General features: G+C 45.3%; 1 protein-coding gene across 1 annotated transcript; it reads right to left on the bottom strand.

Annotated features, from left to right (window-relative positions):
• Positions 1-653: 653 nt before the first annotated feature.
• On the bottom strand, positions 654-15,241 carry LOC119441227 (vasopressin V1a receptor). The gene is made up of 3 exons (XM_049663021.1): positions 14,402-15,241; positions 13,993-14,052; positions 654-1,043 (listed from the first exon to the last, which is right to left on the bottom strand). Exons 1-3 carry the CDS (start codon positions 15,161-15,163, stop codon positions 654-656), a joined length of 1,212 nt encoding a protein of 403 aa, XP_049518978.1. The 5' UTR covers positions 15,164-15,241.
• Between the last annotated feature and the right edge of the window lie 4,962 nt (positions 15,242-20,203).

Below are 20,203 nucleotides of genomic sequence, written 5' to 3'. Positions count from 1 at the left end.
CGCAGCCCACTTTGCAGGCGGTACGCAACGATGTGAACAGCACGCCTTCTTGCGATGACAAATGCGACCACTTGATTGTCACCGTTATCTTTGCCGCTCCTGAATGACGCACTATTGCGAAGTCCCATTGTAATATTGTGAGAGGCGAGTAATATTCTGCAATCGATATCGTGAGATGAGGATTGATATCTTGCATAAGAAGTTCGGACAACAAAACATGGTTACGGTGCCCCCTACCACATGAATTAAATTAAAAAATAAGGGCGCGTAGGTACCCAGACAACTTGCAGAGCCGCACATTTAAACGGTACTTATATAGGCACCAATCAAATGTTGGGATTCAAAGTAGGCATGAAGCACCAATAGTTGAACATTTTGATCCTTATGAGCACGCGGTAAGAATGTTCGGGTGTGCAGTTGGGGCTTTCAGTTCGTAGTAGGTACTTTAGTGTAGGTATGATGTACATGGCCGTCCGAAATTGACACTTGCAAGCAAGCAGTAGGGTCCGGTCGTTTTCAACTCGTAATTCTCTGAGTAGGTCGCCCAGTTTCAGAAAACGAGGTAACTGACACCATGTTTCAGATTGCATTGAGCATCGCTCATCGTTCTATCCCATAGCTGCTTTTAAAAGGCTCGCAATAACGTCGCGATATCAACAGTGGGTCTTCTCCAAGCATGCGCAAGAGTCACAGTTCACCGTGGTCACAGTACGCGAGTGCCTGCCCGAGTAGTTCACCGTCAACATGACCATTTGTTGGGAGCCCCTGTCTGTGACAGCTAGTCGGCTGCCCAGGCAAGGAAGTCGTTTTAGCATTCTGCTTAGGGCACTCCGCGTACCACGGCGCTGCCTGTTTTCAAAGTAAAGGAAGATGTAGGGGTTGATGGCACTGTTCGAAGCGGAGATGACACCGAAGAGTGCGACCACGTTGGCGTCCAGGATGCCGGGGTTGCCGAAAGCCAGGATCACTTCCTGGACCATGTACGGCACGTTGGTCACAAGGAAGGCGCCGAACACCACGGCCGTCATTTTGAGCGTCTTTACCTGCGTCAAGAAATGCGAGCAGAAGGCGTAAGTTGGCGCACAACAACAAGAACCAGGCTATAATTATATATTCAGCTATCTACAGATTTAGAAACCAAGGACTGCCTCCACCCACCACCGCCTTCACTGAATAATTAATCTCCACACAGCAGCACAAGGCTATTCGCTTTCTTGTTCTTGCTTGTCGTTTGATTGCATTTTCCTTTTCGTTTTCTTTAGAAATTTTCATTTACCGTTTATGTCTACAGCGTATGTATGAATCTACAGGTACTCGTACCTGTAGATTTCTGTTGAGGCTCTACCGTCTAATTTTAGTCAGGTCCAACGGAACGACTGCGTTGGGAGTCGATCTCTGAGCACTTTGTAGGATATGCGCGCGGGTGATTTTGAATAGACGCAAATGAGCTATTACACACAAATTAAGGGCACAGTGACTAACGTAGAAGCTGAAAACTCATCATTTTTGTTACACGTTTTCCACGCTTGTATTAGTTGTTTAGGGTAACGTGTGAAGCGTATATGAAAGCCAAGAGCACTCTAATCTTGACCTCACTTTTTTTTTCACGTTGTCGTTCTTATCTTTATTGATGTTTCACGTAATGAGAAATTATTCAACTGTCCTGCGATTATTCGCCCGCTTCTTACAACGCCGTCACAGATAACTCGCCCTATACTTGTGAGCCTCTCTCATCGCCTTGAGGCATCCGAAGGCTGCTGTTTGCGCAATATTTGAATATGGTTGGGGTGTCTTTGCGTTCACCGTATCATTATTCCGTCGTTATAGCTCCGCCTTCCCTTATTTTTTATTTCCGTCTTTGCTTTTGCTAGCCTTGCGACATGTCACATTTCGCACGTGTCGTATTTTCCTCTGTCCTCTTCTTCCTTTTTGAGTTCGCGGTGAAGTTTTCTGTGTCATCGTCATTACCCTGGGGCGTAGAGTGCGGACACAAAGGTCCCTAGCTTTACAAAACCTCAACGGCGAAGACACGCGGTGTTATAAATCACCAGGCCCCGTGGCGTCACGAGAAATGTAGACGAGGACAAGGTAGAGAGTAATTACTTCTGTGGAGCCACCAGTACCAAGCCTTGGGGAATTAAGGTAGCCCAGAAAAAGAAATCGCTGAGAAAGAGTTGAGAAGTGCTGAAACGCATGTTTGAGTTAGCATCGTTAACTACATGGAACGACGAAGTGGAGAAGGGGAGAAAGAAGTGGGCAGGATTTTTTTTTTTTTTTTTTGGGGGGGGGGGGGGGGGGGGTTGCAATCACTGTATTCATGTCCTTGCGCCTGCATGCGTCTCTCTTAGTGAAACTTTGTAAGTTTCGAATAGACAGCTTTGTGATGTCTCAATGATCGATCACTACGAGCACAGACAGGACAACAACACGCGTTAAAACTATTCCCAACATATACCTTGCAGGAAATCCTCCCGATGAAAAGCATAAATATATTGGAGCGCTGACTTTGAAATTTACATCTTCACACGTTTGTATGCAAAACAGGAAAACAAAATAAAGAACTGAAATATTTTGCAATGCAAGCCACGACAGCCAACCTTAATACTGACACTACACACACCCGTACATGCTCCTCATTCATGATAAGCATGCTAATATTGCCACGTTTAATGAACAGATGACTCCTAAAAATCACCAGCCCTTCCCCTGTCGAGAAATGGGGTAAGCGAAGCTTGTCGTATGTGTATCTGACTTTCATGGTGATTTTCTTTCTTTCTCTCTCTCTCTCTCTCTCCTTTTATTTCTTTCTCTATTTATGTTTTTCTATATCTCTTTCTTCCTTCCTGTTTCTTTGTTTCTCTCACTTTTGTGGTGATTTTCATTCGTTCTCTCTCGTTCTTTCTCTCTCTATTTTACTCTCTCTCTCTCTCTTTATATATATATATATATTATATATTTCTTTCTCTCTCTCTTTCTGTGACATTCGTGGTGATTCTCTCTTTCTTTCTCTCTCTTTCTTCCTTTCTTTCTCTCTTTTTTTTTTTTGGTCCCTGGTATGTGCCAATGAGCTTGGACCCTTTCTGCACTATCGCCAGGATCGGCCCACTTTGGCGGAAGTTTTTTGCTGGGCACACGAGCTTGGACCCTTACTGCACAATGGCCAGGATCGGCCCACTTTGGCGGAAGTTTTTTGCTGGGAACACGAAAGAACCGTTGGTTGGTAGAGGTATATAGCTTCGCTATAAAGAGGCCGTTAAGGTAAGTCTGAGTCGCCAAAGGGCCAACGCAGAACCGACAAAAGACCAAGGCTCGAGAACTAAACCATCCTCGTCTTTTTCTGGGAGCAAGTGACACAAGCGCGTGGCATTACCCCTCCTCCCAGAAGAGCATCGACTCGATGCTAAACAAAACATTGACGGGCAGAAAGTCTTGTCCTAGGACAAACGTAATGGTCCGGAAACCATGACTATTATGGGGTGTGATATGGTTTTAACCACACGACGTGTACAATCTCAGGCCGCGGTTGTAGGCGTCGTGCTGGCTGGGTGCCGTCCGGAAGAACTTCATAATTGAGGTCACTCAGTCGCCGAAGCACTTTGTAAGGGTCGAAGTACCGACTAAAAAGTTTTTCCGAAACGGCTCTTACGGCGGACGGGGGTCCAAACTAACACTCGGTCACCCGGTTTGTACTCAACTTGTCGGTGGAGGAGGTTGTAGCGTCGCGCGTCAATACACTGTTGTTTTCTGATGTTCATGCGAGCCAGTTGGCGTGCTTCCTCGGCACGCTGCACGAAACGCCCGATGTCTTCATCAAGATTGTCAGAATTGTCACATGGTAACATGGCTTCTAACATCGTCTGAACTTCACGACCGTAAACAAGAGAAAACGGCGTGAAGCGTGTGGTCTCTTGCGTAGCGGTGTTGTACGCAAACGTGACGTGCGGTAATACCTCGTCCCACGTCTTATGCTTCACGTCTATGTACATCGACAGCATGTCGGTGATCGTTCTGTTAAGCCTTTCGGTCAAGCCATTTGCTTGAGGGTGATAGGCAGTCGTCTTTCAGTGTGTGGTGTAACTCAGTTGAAAAACTTCTGCTAGCAGCCTTGCCGTAAACGCCGCTCCTCGATCTGTGATGACACAAGATGGGGCGCCATGGCATAGTACGATGCTCTGTACGAAAAACTGTACAGTCTCAGAAGATCTGCCTTTAGGAAGAGCCTTTATTTCAGCATAGCGGGTTAAATAGTCTGTGGCGATGATTATCCACTTGTTTCCGGAAGTAGACAACGGAAACGTGCCCAGGAGGTCCATGCCGGCTTGATCGAAGGGTCCTCGAGGCGGCTCGATAGGATTCAACCATCCCGCAGGCTTCACATTCGGTGACATTAGGCGCTGGCATTCACGGCAGGCTTGGACGTATCGTTTAACACAATCGGCGAGTTTCGGCCAGTAGTACGATTTCCGTAACCTAACAAGGATTCGAGTGAAACCCAAGTGGCCAGACGCAGGCTCGTCGTGGCATGCGAACAGGATTTCGTCACGAAGCTCTGCTGGTACGACCAAAAAATGGGTTTTTTGCTGGCGGCAGAATTCTTCTTGTATAGAACGCCCTGTCGTAAAAAAAAATGATGACAATCCGCGAGCAATTTGCGGGGTTCAGAAGAGGGGTTCACTAGCAGAAGAAGGGTTCACTCGCCGATCGTACTGGTGCGAGCGCTGGTACAGGGCATTCTCCATGGCGACGGCTTCAGTGAGAAACTCCGCAACCAATTTGGGTGGGCTACGAACGAGTCCACCAAAAAGCTGATCTTTTACGCCTCGCATCAAGTGACGCAGCTTCTTGTCTTCCGACATGGTAGGGTCAGCTCGCCTGAAGAGACGCACCATGTCTTCCTACGTAATACATAGCCACACTCTCATTACGCTTCTGAATGTGCGACTGGAGGGCCCAAGAGCCTACGACAGAACTCACGCCATGTTGTCAGGACGTCTTCGTGGTTCTGGAACCACGTGCGAGCACCATCCAACAGACTGAAGTAAACGTTTCGGTGCTTCGTTTCGTCGTCTCATCCATTGAACTCAGCTACGCGCTCGAAGTCCGCCAGCCAGTCTTCCACGTCTTCAAGAATGTCGCCGTGGAAGGGACTTGGCACGCACGGTTTTTGCAGCGTGAAATGAGGAGGCATCGGAGCAGCCGTCGCAGGGTTAGTCGAGGTAGTACCGGATGTAGCATCCATACCTGCCGACGTTGTCGTTGTCCTCTCAGGTAAAGGCTCAAACTCAGGGGCCAATCCCTGGATTCTCCGGCTGGCACGGTGTACTGGCGTGAGCTCCGGTATCGGTCGAACCTTCCTGCTGCTGGGAGGGGTCTGTTGCATAGGTCGAGAATACCCCGCGCCTCCACCAGAAAAATGTCATGGTTAATGAACAGGTGACTTCTAAAAGAGGCCGTTAAGGAAATTAAGTTCAAGTCGCCAAAGGGGCAGCGCAGCACCGATAAAAGACCAAGGCACCAGCTTGCTTGCTTGCTTGCTTGCTTGGTTTCAAAAGTGGCTCGTACCCACTATGGGGGATTGGCAGAGAATCGGGTGATTGAAGGAAAACTATTATCGGGGTCTAATAAGGATCACTTTTGAAAATTTTTGAATGACGAAAGGAATTTATTCATATAAAATTTAAGAATTTAGCAAGGAAATTGTCCTGATTCAATTATGTACCCCACAACAGCTGCACCAACATCCCTATGACCATGTCACTGCAAATTGGAGGGATCTCACATAATCGTACATCTAAGGGACCAACAAGTGCCTGCACGAAAACGACCTGAGGAGTGTGAAACCGGGGCCAGGAAGATTGTAAAAAATATTGCAGGACTGGAAATGAAAATGATTTGTAATTTATAGGGAATTCATACATTTTTAAAAATGTTTGGACCGTTAATAACCGAAATCTGCACAAAAGAGAAGGTAAATGTGTTTCAAGGTATAATACATTGTTGGCAACGAACTTTGGCAATCCAAGGCACAGGCGTAAAGCTTCCCGTTCTAGAAGAACAAGGGGATGTAATTTATATGCCGGCGCACCTGAATATAGAACACATCCGAATTCCAAAATTGGCCGTATGTACATTTTATAAATCATCACAAGAGAGTCTCTCCGCATTCCTCATCGACTATTGCAAAGCCTTCTTAGCATTCCAATCGATCGCACCTCTTTTTTATTTATGTATTCAATGTGCGTGCACCAATTTAGCGGGTCATCGTATATTAGGCCCAGGTGTTTTACCTAGTCCACCTGAGGTATGTTCTGAAGGCGGTAGGTTAGGTTTATCTGGATCTATTAAAGGAAAAACTATTATTGCGCATTTACTGACATTTAGGGAGAGGCGAATATCCAGTAACCAGTTCTCTATGGCGCACAGGTATGCTTGTAATCGATTATATAAAGAGTGGATGTCAATGTCAGGTGCAAAAAAAAGCAATGTCATCTGCGTAGACATATGTATATGTCATTATGACAAGGTATAGAGCTTAGTAATATATTAAATAATAAAGGGGACGTGACAGCTCCTAGGGGAACTCCACGAGGTTGTCGACGACTATTTGAAGAACATCCTTTCAAAGAACAATAAAATTTTTGGTCAGTCAGAAACTCGCTAAACCATTTAGTTATGTATTTTGGGAAATCAAGGTTAATTAATGGATTCAATAAAACTTCGTGTTCTACACTATCGTAAGCTTTTGATATATCTAAAGTTACTAGAGCTGCAATTTTTCTCTGGTGACGTGCTAGTTTATACGGCTTTCCAGGTCCATATGAGCGTTCCAAATGGAACAGCCATATCTAAAGCCAATTTGGAAAGGGCTGAGCGCTTCTTTGTCCTCTACTAATTTTTTCAGACGAAAATTTAGAATTCTTTCTATTAATTTCACTAAATTGGAGGTTAGAGCAATTGGTCGAATATTATCAAGCGTGTATCCGTCACCATTATTTTTAAGAACCAGAATAATTTTAGCGAGTTTCCAACTGGAAGGTATCCACGAAAATTGAATAGAATAATTCACTACGTCTAAAAGATCATCTGGGGACTCCTTGAACAAAATTTTTATCATTTTTGAGGTTATTTCGTCAACACCAGGGGCGGCATGTGGCATACTTTCCACTGATGTGGCCAGTTCTAACATAGTGATCTCCGTAAAATCATCGGACCGTATGCGTAACCTGGAAGATGGCGATAACAAGGACGTGAACCGGATTTCTATACCCTTTGCAATTTTTCTACCATTTGCGTCATCTCTTCACTAGTGAAAACCATCGAGTCAATGTTACTCGGACGCGGAGGAATCTTTCTGCCACGAAGAAAAGTGAAAAGCGCTCGCTTGTTTTTAGATTTAGATAGATATTCGAAATGTTTGCAATCATAGTCGTATTTTGCTTTAGAAACTGTATGTTTAAATATAGTTCTGTAGAATTTATAATCACTCCAACTTTTTGGACACTGGTTATATAACAATTTTTTCCAGGCTGCTTGCCTTCTTTTGTAATCGCGTGAACAGTCGGTATTCTACCAAGGGTTGTAGGAGTAACCATTATTAGATCGAATTCTGAATTCCGACTGCTTGCTAGATTTTTCAAGGGCTGAACAAGTAATCTTCGTCTTTTCTTCATTGAACGCCTCAGAAAGTGACGAAATCACAGATCGCAAGGACTGCTTGAAGGTATTGTAGTTTACAAACGTTCGAGCTTGTTCATCCATTGTTGTAATCGAGAACTAGACCGTCCTTGTTTTCTTCTGGGAGCAAGTGGCACAAGCGCTTGGCAATATGGTCACGAGACCGCTCACCGAGGTTAGTGAAATACTGAGATAGGAGGGTGAAAACATGAACATTATAAAAAAAATTAAGTGCCATAGAAAACTCCGATAGTTATTGAGATGGCAAGTATAAAATAACAGTAGTCCCTCCACTGTCGAGAAGATGGGGGTAAGCGAAGCTTGTCGTGTGTTTCTTCGGTGTTCCTCCGAACGAATTGCACTGACGAGTACCACGTTGTGCTCGAACCACAACCAGTCACACGCACTGCAGCTGGCTCCGAAGTTCCGGTTGAGAAACACGCGTTGAAACCTGGCCGTCGCACCGGAGACGTTGGCGCTAGCGTTGCCGAGGCGTGCACTACCGTTGTCTGGTTCCTTGAGGGCTAGACGACGCTGACGTTTTGCCTCAACATCACGCTCCCGCAACCCGTCAAACAATGAATGAACTACGGAAAAGAACGACGAAATGCAATATTTCAGCGCGAAACATACGACCACAAACAAAAATACGCACACCCGGTTCAGGCACTGAATAACAACTATTTATTCGAGATCGAGAGAACAAAGTAAAAGGAAGCTCGCCACAGTTACCTGTATACTCTCCCTCCCCTAAGATTTTATCGATATACATTTGGTCGTATCAAACATACTGTTGAATTATTTATTGCGCTCATTACCTTATAAAATAACTTATTTCTTGTCGTTGCAAACAAGCCTGAAATAACGTCGTGCCAAGTTCCTATTATGTGCTGAAACTTATTATTATTCCTCATTATCACCACATCTTTCAAAACTTCGTTGTGCTCCTGCAGTGGCGACACCTAAGCTGAATTTTGAACGTCGAAGCTTGTCAGGGCAGTAATTACTTTAACATATTGTTTTTACGGCCCTCCTTTAGCCTTTCGATCATGTAATCCTGCCTATATCGCAGCCCGGAATTACAGCGCTTAGAACAGAACCATTCCATGCAATTCTGCACAGCCAAACCACGCACTCATGCAATTTTTGAAAACTCCGAGTGAAATATGACGAAGACGCCGAAAAGCCTTTCTCAATTCATGCAGGATTTCAGAACACTTTGATAAGTGTGCGGGCTTTCGGGCAGAACTTCGATTATGTCACGAAAAAGAAAAGGAACGAAGATTCGTGGGAAAGCCACCGCAGCAAATGATTAACAAAGCCGTGACACACGTGTCATGTTTTAGTGAAAGATTTCGACACTGGCGCTCTCTTTGAACCGGCTTTGCAACACCTCTTGGCGTCACACCTGGACAGGTATTCACACACATTCTCTTCTGTAAGATGATTTCAACATTCACTGCCACTCGGACACCCACCATTCGCGAATGGGATCGACGTGGCAATGAAGTGATCGCTGTGGTATGACGATAGAACGCATACGTACAAATTTATTTTCGGATACCAGTTCTGATCCTGTGCTCCTCATTTTGTATCCTTGGTTGTCAATGGAAGCGCGTTGAATAAGATCTCAGATGCGCATGCGGCACCTTTTATATTGAGCCAGTGAAACGCAATACTGTTGAGCATTCTCTCTCCCTCTTTTATGTCCCGTTTTGCTAATACACAATGTAAACGTTCTTTGCTTTTGCACTAACGAATACGGTCAACGGAGTTAGATGCTCAATTCGCAATTCTGCGTCTCCTGGCGCAAATGTATACCCGCGAGAGGTCGCGAAGGCTGAAATGACGTCAAACGTGAATAAGGTGTTGCCACGAACTTAAAACTCGGCTTCCTTTCGTCACCGCTAATACGCGCTTGTCGAATAGGTTGCGGGGCGTTGAGTACAAGTTGGTTCGGCGGAGTAGGAAGAGGAAGAGGAGTGTTGGTCGCGGCAGGCAGATCTAACCTCGCAGAGGTTGCCGGCAATTGCTCCGCCCGAGCGCCACCTGTAACATGGGGTGTGGTCGGAAGTCTGTCACAGTCCATCTGGTAACAACAGCCGATGACACAAGAAGCTTGACACGGAGCACAACACGCTGGGCGTTATCCAGACAACGTCGACTCAAATGGCGCCATGTGATATGGAATAAGGACCCTAATTATAAGCCGGTTACTGGTATGTAGAACGGAATACCTATATAGCGGACGCGGGCTATACAGGTCAACTTGAAAGGAGTTCGAAACTTATGGATCGAGAGGATCGGCGATAGCCAGAGGAAGTAGGCCTGCGCGAAGTGTGTCCGTCCTGTTGGATAGACGTGCTGACTTAGTTCATTCCGTGAGCCTTAATTGGCGTGTTTGTGCCGGATATATTGACGGCTTCGTAAAACGAGTGCTGCAGAACCTAGAATTAGGAATTGTTCAAGCCCGGAAGCGGGCACACTCCAACAGGTGGCACCCTATTTAGTGCACTGGAGGAAACCCCTTTGCCTTCGCATTTATGAAAACTCGCAACAGTTCTTAAGTTGTTAAGGCATTTGGGTCTCGTGAGGACACTGTATATCTAGGAGGGAGGTGTTTCAGCTCCTGAAATTTGTCCGCGAAACAGAGAACGATCGTGAATGGTGAACTATGTGAACTATGTGAGCAGTTAGCAAGGCGATTGTGGAACAAGCTGACTGAAAGTCCTCGTCTCACAAACGGTCTCCTGCGAACTCTCTGCCCTTCCCTGAAGCCCCAAGTGCTTACAAGGCATCTCCCGCTGAAATGCATTGCTATGGTGTCGCTTGTGGCTGAGTATGGCGTTCCCGAATGCCTACTCGTTCCTCATTGTAATGGGTGGCTCACCTTTGCGCAATCGTTGCGCGCTTCTCTGGCCTCTCTTTCCCTTTTTTCTCTCGCTCTCTTTTCTTTCCAGTGTACATTTTCATTTCTTCATGACAAAATTTAATGTGGTCCAAACAGCGTATTAAGTAACTTTAAAAGTTTACTACTTAAACTCACTTCAGGGAGTTCGCTTTCGCGAAGGGCTCTGTTGCTTTTCTGCGACCCTTCTTCATTCACTTGTTTTAGGAAGCCAGGTTCAAAATACAAAGAAAGACTGTTTCATCACGTCAGCAACTAATGCGCTCGGCCAGCCACGTGAATGCACGCTGTTCTTTTATCTTCTACTACCAATCCACTTGTAAGCGCACTCTATTGTCCGTTGAACAAAGCCAGCAAAAAGTGGCTTCATCTTCAGCGTAAGGATAAGAGCTCCTGGATCAATTGGATAATGAGTGCACGTCTTAACTTGTCACACGGGTAAGAAAAGTTTTAAAAATCTGGAAGATGCCACGCGCTGTGGGAATTAGATTAAACGAAGCTTTCAATAGTGTTCGCGAGGAAAGCCATTTTTTTTTTGCGACCATTTGAAAATTTGACACATTTTCACCGGGAAACAGTTCGCTCAGCATTAACTTGCGGCCGACGAACGGCCAGTACCCACGGATTCCTTGAATGAGGATGCGACCTGCCTAGGGCTCAGACTCGCACCTGCTCATTTCTTAGTTAAAGTTTCTTTCTCCAACTCTCTGATATGCGGATCCCACGCGCGGCGGCGAAGGGGTGGCTACGATGAATTCACGACGATGGCAAGAGGACAATGCTATTGCGACAATGGAATGACCGCAACGGCATCATGACTGTACTTATAACGGTGACGCAATGGCGATGACGGAATAATGACGACAGAAAGACGACAATGCTGTAATCACGACCACGGTATGACCACAAAGGGATACGACAACGGGGTGACGACAACGATGCGACAATTCTCGAATGACGACGATGCATGACGATGGCAGCATGACCCCGATGGCATGACAATGACTGGGACGAATACGCCATAGCGGCGATAGCATCATGGCGATGGGATGACGTCTGCCTGATTACGACACCGAAGGAATTACACCGACGAAGGAATTATGACGATGCGAGTTTGAACAGCTGAACTGAACATCACGTGACAAAGAAAGGCTGACAAGGACATCGCGGAACTATCAACTGAGCTTTATTTTTGTGCATGCGGCTACATAAAGAGTGGTACACACGCAAAAAAAAACTAATAACAGATGCAAAAAAGAATTGTCCCAGTTTCACCCGAAAGGCGAAGCATCAATTGCGATAGAAAATTAGTAGAGACCTATACGGAGTAAGGATAGTAGTTTTATCAGCTGTATAAACTTGGACATGCAACAGCGCCAGCAATGCGCATAGCTGTTGTCGACGCCGTCGGCGTTTTTCCCGCGTTCGCACCGAACGCGCGCGGCGTTTTTATATAAATACGCATTTGATTCGCAGCTAAACATCGCCTCCCCTCCCCTCCCTCCCTCCCGTCCCCCACAGCATTTCGCGCGACGGAAAAAGTTGCGTTTGCTCTCTATATATGAAAAGGAGGAAAGAGATGCTTAATTCTGCAGCCCTTCAGGGAGCACGGCGCAGAACGCGCGTTTGCTCTCCGACGTGCGTTCGCTCCCCGTGAAAGCGCACGTCCCTCGCACCCTTTCACTCACTCAAGCGACGGGCGTGGAACCGGTGAGAGGGGGCGTGGAACCGGCGAGATGGTGGTGACCCTTACAGGTTTTCTACTGCTCACGCAGGTGTTTTCGGCGAACTTTTCCACAGTGGTCCTTCCTCATGGATTTCCTTTCGACGACGTATGCCTGGAATTGGTCGACAGTGGTTCTTTGTCTTCAACTGATTTGTTCGAGACCTTCGAGCTACAACAGTGTCCAGCCACTGACGAATTTGAACGTTTTCCGATTCTAAGCTGGCAACAATGCCAAGTGGGCGATGACGCTGTCAAGTGTCAGCTACAAAATCACCGGAGCAGCACTGTGACGACAATAAATAAATTACAAAAAATCCAGAATAGGGCAGTTAGATTCAGTTAGAATAGGGAGTTAGAATAGGGTAGTTAGAGAGTTAAGTTTGTAACCTCCCTGCTGTAATGCACTACGGGGCGATGCAGGTAACTAACTAACTAACTAATAAATAAATAAATAAATAAATAAATAAATAAATAAATAAATAAATAAATAAATAAATAAATAAATAAATAAATACAGCGTCCGGAGCGCGGCGATGATTTCATCGCCGTAAACGTCATACGGAACCTCACGGCGACGGCCCCGATGACGACGACGCCGAAAGCAGAAATTCGCTTTGGAGTGTCCATAGAATTGCTATCGCAATAAAATCTGCACTTGGTATCGGCTATGCAAAGCGGACCGATACGTGATCGGAAGTTAACTGGCGGAAAGATATTCTCTTTCTTTAGCTGTCACAGCTATACTGAGGTGGCGCTGACACCACATGCTCCCATCTTTAAAGAAAGCTCTAAATATAGCCTCCAGGATTTCGAGATTTTGCTTGTTGCTGCTTTTTCCTAACAGGCTGACATGAGAAAAATGGCCTTGGCACGCACAGACTCTGCAGCGAGCCGCTAGGTGTCCCTACGTCGCTGTTGCCTTGAACGAGGCCACATGTTCTCTGGCCCGCTTATTGAGGCATCGTCTTGCTTGTGCGGTAGAAGCTCGGCACATGATACGGGGAATGCGATACGCGGTAACATATTGGCATTTAACGCATTTCGTTTTGCGGTTAGCCATGAACCAACCAGCTCAGTGGAATACTATTCTGAATTATGGCGATCGAATGATGGCGACGAAATGATGGCGACAGACTATTATGAATGAATTAATTATTTAACGCTTTTATTTGTCCAGGCCTGTTAGAGGATGTACTTCGGATACAAAAATGTAGCTTGAGGAAATATGGAGCCCAGAAAACAAGTACAAACGTATATCACTGGGATGGCCACACCGGGATAATTTATGACAGCATGCAATGGCAAAATAGCACTTAACTCTGAAGGACACAAGATGGCGACGACGGCTTGACGACGAGCACAGGTTTGCGCCGTAGTTAAAAGTACGCACTTAACCCTTTCAGTGTCGGCTTTTATCGGAGGTGACGCGCCCCTAGCGTCGAGTTTTTATCTCGGATATTATATAATGAACACAACGGTATATTTTTCATTGTGAAGAAACGAAAAAAATCGACACGGATAATGGCAAATGCTCTCTTGGTGTCGTACACACATTCTTTTTAGCCTAAGAGAATGTCAAAAGGAACATGGCGATACAGAAACGCGGAAACGTCCCGGTATGTCAGTGGTGCTGAAACGGTTATGTATATCGCCTGCGGGCTTGAAGGACCTCCGTTTTCACTACATTAGGGTGGCCAGTTTGCATTATATCGGGGACAGGACCATTGTGCAAGTCAGCATCCACCTACAAAGTAGGGGGAAGAGGCAAAAGAAAGCTTCGCTTCAAAAGCACACGCGAGTATTTCTGGTCGCTGCTAACACCACGGAATTTTCTTATGAGCAAGTTTATTAAAAGATACTGAGCGTGAAATGGCTGCGGGAGTAATCACCAAGCATAAAACAGGATAATATCGCACCAAGAAAAGAAACACAAGATCATTGCATTGACGACCTCAGCAGCATAGCCGGAACGTATATCTGGCAGCATAGCCGGAACTTATATCCAAGATGCTGCCGTCAGACATGTGTGTCAGTCGCTTAACAGGTACCTAAATGGTAATGATTTAAGGGGTTTATACATGCGGCGAACTCACCTTGGCACGCGGCAGTGAAGAGCTTGTCTGCTGTCCCATTTTGCTGCTTCTGGAACTGTGCTTCCATATCGTCCACAGGATTCCCGTGTAGAATGTGAAGAGCAGCACAAGTGGGGCCACAAACACCATGAAGAACACGAAGCCCATGTAGATCTGGCGGTGGTATAGAGGCGTGCCGCGGTCGTAGAAGATTGACGCGCAGAAGCACTTCCCCGGCGCGACTTCCACACTGTGGAACACGTACACGTTCGGCAACGACGGCATGCACGAAGCCAGCCACGTCAAGGCGGCCAACTTCCAGGGGTCCGGGCTGGGCGCCAGCGGCGTGGCGATCGCGATATGTCTGTCCACCGCGATGGTCACTAGCATGTAAGTGGACGAGACCAGCGCGAACGTCTGCATAAATTTGAAGAAGCGACAGAAAACATCACCGGCTATCCAAACACGGCCCATCACCTCCCACACCACTTGCGACGTCATCGTGATACAAGCCACCAGAACGTCCGCGATCGCGAGGTTCAGGAACAACACTCTCGCCTTGGAGACGCGCCTGTGACGCCGCTTGAAGACGAGCTTCCAGCAAACGACCATGTTTCCGGCGACAGACGCAACTATCATGACGATGATGATGACGATGCGAACCCTCTTGTGGTACCGAGGACCAAGGATATCGTCCGGGCCGGCATCAGTGGCATCGCTGACGTTTCCAACACTACCGGCGTTTATTATGGGACAGGAGACGTTCCCGAATGCATCTTCCATAACATTAGAGTCAACAGACGATGCTGTCACACTAACAGAGCGTCGCCTTTACGAAGATTCGTGTTGTTCGCTAAAGCACTGATCCAATTTTGATAACAGCAGATTTCTCAGAGCGGATTTGCATATCCTCTTTCCTATCGCCGGACGGCTGCGAGGACACAACACTCCCCTGGAACAAACTGGATATAATTTTCTTCGTCATAGCTTTTGCCTAGTCCGATGATTCTGTAACAAAAAGAGAAAGAAACAAATTCAATCGTTACTAGATGCAAGCGACGATTTCTCAGAACTGCTCTGATATGTCATTGGGTAATTCGAATCTCCATTTTTTTTATTACGTGCGGACGAAATCCGGCGCTTCAGCCGCGATTTCGCCTTTAACGACGCCATGATTTTAAAACACCACATGGTCCAAGTGAAGTTTCCGAAAGTAAAAAAGAGAGAGAATAAAGAAAGCCAGCACCCCCCAAGCACAACCGTAAACGTCCCTGCTAACTGTCCCCTGGCCAAAAAGATCTCTTACTTCAAACGCAAGGGTTGTTCCGACAAACGCACGTAATGCTGTAGAATGTTACTGAGTTACATTGTTTTGACCCGAGCGACAATCTTGCAAAAAAGCCTGCAGCCTGCACTTATGATTTGTAGTAAACGCTTCTATATCCGCTGGCTGCCTATTCCACCTTTCGCCAAATAGAAGCCGGAAGCCATAAAAAAAAAAACGGATACCGACCATTTGAGCTTCAGTTTGAGTTTATTTCTTACAGCATGTACGGAGTACATGTTGTAATGAGAACCGTAAGAAAAAAGCTGCATTAGGGTAGCTTGACTGGCCCCACCCTTCCATAAAACCAGGCAGTACAGACGGCAGGTGATTTCCGTATCTAGCAGAAATGAACTACGCAAAAATACATTATAACATGCTGCATATATACACATACCAGAGGATCATTGTAGAAAAGTGAGCACACATGTCATAATATCAAAGCAAAAAAAAAAAAAGAAATGTGTCTTCAACACTTCTTGGTTTTATATATGACATCACACAAACATTTACAGAAGTGAATAGATGATTGAAAAGCTCAAATTGAAGAGAAAAAAACGCATGAAGCAGTGAAGTAATTAATGAACTCGAACTTACAAGGCTGTTTTTGAGAGGACGCACAATTACTACTCGGTTAGGTTAAATTTTTTTTAATGTATTTGGTACAGTGTAGGACAACATCTGGAAGCCGTAATTTGTGGGTAGCCTCGAAAAAAAGAAACAGCGTTCACGATGTCTTGTGGACCGAAATGACATTATGTTTTTAGCTTTGCAGTAGATCTTAGGTCATCCGTGTGATCACTGATTTCAACCTTTAAAGAATGCAATTATGCTCAATGATCAAGTGAAGTAAGCTTTACTACACCGTTTTTTCCGCACAGATTGTAGTTATGGCATTATACGATAAGGTAGCGACAGCCCGTAACGCTTTTTTTTTTGCAAGACTACTACTTCATTTGGGGATATTTTCGAACCATTGCCCCGGATTAAATGGAAATAACGTAAATGCGAGTCGAAGAGTGTATTGTAGAGAATGAGCTTCTGTTTAACCGGTAGAAAATTCGGCATTTCCCAAGGGTTTCTACAGTTTTCCATAATTTGTATTTCAGTTTTGAGTAGCGGTGAATGCATAACACATGTTCGTGGAAGAAAACAACCAAAAATAATAGCCCTTCCTGGACATTAGGCATAACTTTCTCGTTGTTTTTTTCATTACACCTGTTCATTGATTGATTGATTGACTGATTGATTGATTGCTACAGAAAGGCGTTGTAACAAAACTGACAATACGTAGGGAGGGACAAGGGGGGGGGGGGGGGGAGGTGTCGCACCTCCAAGAAGCACAATGAACTGATGCAATTGGGGCACTTTCCAACCAGTTTTGAGGAAATAGTGATTTAAAGGGCTCCCAACATACACTTTTAGCTTTTAATGGAGTCACGTTTCGGCAAGGCTCCTTCTAGTGCATGTAAAAGTAAGAATATACAAATTGAATGTAGCGTTTATCTAAGAGGAGCAAATATTAGAGGGCCCAGATGTAACAAAAAGCAAAAAAAGTTGTCGCAGTTTCACCTGAAAGGCGAAGCATCAATTGCGATAGCAAATTTGTAGAGAGCTATATGGAGTAATGATATTAGCTTTATCAGCTGTATAAACTTGGACATGCAGCAGCACCGGCAACACGCAGAACTGTTGTCGACACCGTCGGCGTTTTGTCCGCGTTCGCTCAAAATGCGTGCGGCGTTGGTGACTGTTGCCGGAGCCTCTGATATAAATAGGCACTTGATGCCGCAGCTAAACGTCGCCTCCCTTCCCTCCCTCTCCCCCCCCCTCCCCCACGGCCTCTCGCGCGTCGGTAGAAGGCGCGTTTGCTCTACATATATGGTGATTGTAAAGGAGGAAAGAGACGCCTACTTCTGCAGCCCTTAAGGGAGCACGGCACAGAACGCACGTTTGTTCTCCGCTGTGCGTTCATTCCCCGTAAAAGCGCGCGCCCCTCGCGCTCTTTCACTCGCACATACAGCGTTCGGCGCGCGGCGCCGATTTCATCTCCATTGACGTCATACGGAACCTCACGGCGACGGCGACGGCGACGCCGACGGCAGAAATCTGCTTTTGAGTGTCCATATAATTGCTATCGCAATAAAAGAAGACGGACAGCTACAAGAGACTTCTCTTTCGAGACAAATGACATATACTCGTGATAGCCGAAGGCAAACGATGTTTCCTTTGATAAATGCGTTTAGACAAAGAAGTAAAACTAAATAAGCTTGCAGGAGTACATGGCGTTTGTAACGTTTACACAGTTGACGCATTGCGACCTGTATAGTGACTGCTCATTCGTTCAGTTTCAAATTTCATTCCAACAAGTGTCTGAGATTTACTATTATTCAAACGAAGAATGTTGCTGCACACAAAAAGAAGTCATTCTTTTCACTGCCTCTCATAGCTTCACGACACTCGCAACGCTAGGCTGTAGTACTCCGCGAGGCACACGCAAAGTGGCGCGAGGCACACGCAAAGTGGCGCGTACACGCAAAGTGGCGCGCCTCACTTCGTCACAGCACGCGCTTCGAACGGCATCGCATGTGCCCACTGATTATTCCACGCGAAACGTCCCAGACTTTAGAAGCGACCATCACCGATCCTATTGCGAAAAAAAAAATTGTTTAGTTGGATATTGTGTGAATGACGTTCGACCAAAGTATTTTTCACTAAAAAAAAAAAAACATTTTTTGGCGATGTTCCACGAGCGGCCAGTCGCGCGGCAATTTTGCCTGTATTCGTGAAGTTTTTTTTTTTTCATGCTTGTGAAAAACATTTTTATCCAGCACGTATTGAGCAACAGAAAGCAGTATCGGGAGTTTTCCATGTTACTCTACAATTTTCTCATTGACACTTTGATAATTATGACTATACTTCACGAGTTAGATAATCAATTACAATTACCTAATTAAATCTCAGTAACGAAAAAAAGAAACTGCCTTATATTCCACTGTACTGGAAACAATATGCACTAGATTTTCTTCGAGTAACGGAATTGCTCTTTTTTTTTAAATCATGGTGCATGATAGTTGGGACACCCTGCTTATCAGCATTATTGTTTCAGTATTATCTATGCCCTTATAGTAAATATATGTAACTCATTTTGTTGTTACTTGCCTTGCACTTATAGGTAATGTTTCTACTTCACTTCTACCATTTTCATAGCCTTTAACACCCCCATTTTGCCATGCCCATAAGGGCATTTAGGCTAAACTAATGAAGTTAAAAAGATAAATCAAACAAAATTTGGGGTTTAACGTTCCATAAGAACACACAGGATATGAGAACGGCGTACAGAGCTGCTGTGGATTTATTGCGACCCCGAGGGTTTCTTTAACGTGCACATAAATGTAAGAAAAGGGCGTTTATTCATTTTGCCATACCTGCAGGAATGCGGCCACTGCGGCTGGGGATCGAACTCCCGACTTCGCACTGAGCAGCATAATGCCATGGCCAGTGACCCACCACTGCGGGTAGCATTAAAGCATACGCAAGGCCAGGATAACGTATGTTTTCTTCTCTTAGTTTAAGCTGATTAAGATATACCGTCTTTCTCAATATTCATGATGAAGGAAAATGAAAAGGCAGCCCATCACCGAATCAAGTGAGCAGTACACAATGGTGTTAAAAGTTTAAGACCAATCTTGAGCATCGCTTGTGTGAACATTCAATAGGATGCATGACTGGGGTTAAGTGGCGTCACGCGGCTTCCTGGCACCTTGAGTGGCTGCTGGGCGTGCCAGATAAATTTGTTGCCATGTGTAGTTCTTGACGCCGCTATCAGATTACCATAGTTTAGGTCTCTTCTTGTACGGTTATACTAATCCCGGCTTAGATTTTTCTTTCTTGGCTTTTTTTGTTACACAGTTGTCATGTCAGTTTATCCAGTCTTATTACTTCTTTCTTTCCTTCGAGTATGTGTTCCTTTGAAACCTCTCTGCAATCGATTTCTCAGAGCGGAGCGATATATACATATTTTACTGACAGTTCGAAAAGCGTACGGAAACACGTAATATCCCTTAATGAATTTTTTAAAGCGCAGGGAGACAAAGCGCAAAAGAAAGGTCAAACACAGGACAGGCGCTACTTTCAACAGTTTATTACACAACGTCGTCATGAAATATATATCAAAAAGGCACATGTGCAGAAGCGTTAATAATAAAGAAAAAAAAACATGATACAGAAAATGTATAAGAAATGGTTAACTAATGGCACACTTAAAGAAGGTTCTCTGATGCAACCTTCCCCCTCTTTTTCATGTGTTTTGATTGAAGTTTTAAGCAGGCCTGCTCATTGTGGCTCTTGCCAAGAATCTTCGCGTCAAAAAATAATGCCTCCCATCCGCAAGAGTTAACGTTATCCGGCAAATGCATTCGCTCCTTCTTTTTAATATTCAAGACGTGCTCTCTAAATCGGTCATTCACACACCTTCCTGTTTGACCAATATAGATTTT

Source organism: Dermacentor silvarum, chromosome 2, assembly GCF_013339745.2.
Source record: "Dermacentor silvarum isolate Dsil-2018 chromosome 2, BIME_Dsil_1.4, whole genome shotgun sequence".
Lineage (NCBI taxonomy): Eukaryota > Metazoa > Arthropoda > Arachnida > Ixodida > Ixodidae > Dermacentor > Dermacentor silvarum.
The sequence above is the reverse complement of the archived record's forward strand: the minus strand, read 5'-3'. Positions and strand labels throughout refer to the sequence as shown.

What these genes read in the sequence shown, in the direction of transcription:
- LOC119441227 (XM_049663021.1), bottom strand. Translation starts at nt 15,163, where the DNA reads ATGGAAGATGCATTCGGGAACGTCTCCTGTCCCATAATAAACGCCGGT. An exon ending in CTTCACTGCCGCGTGCCAAG is followed by an intron (nt 14,053 to 14,401) that starts GTGAGTTCGCCG and finishes CCTACTTTGTAG; the next exon opens with GTGGATGCTGACTTGCACAA. An exon ending in TGCAAACTGGCCACCCTAAT is followed by an intron (nt 1,044 to 13,992) that starts GTAGTGAAAACG and finishes TTCTTGACGCAG; the next exon opens with GTAAAGACGCTCAAAATGAC.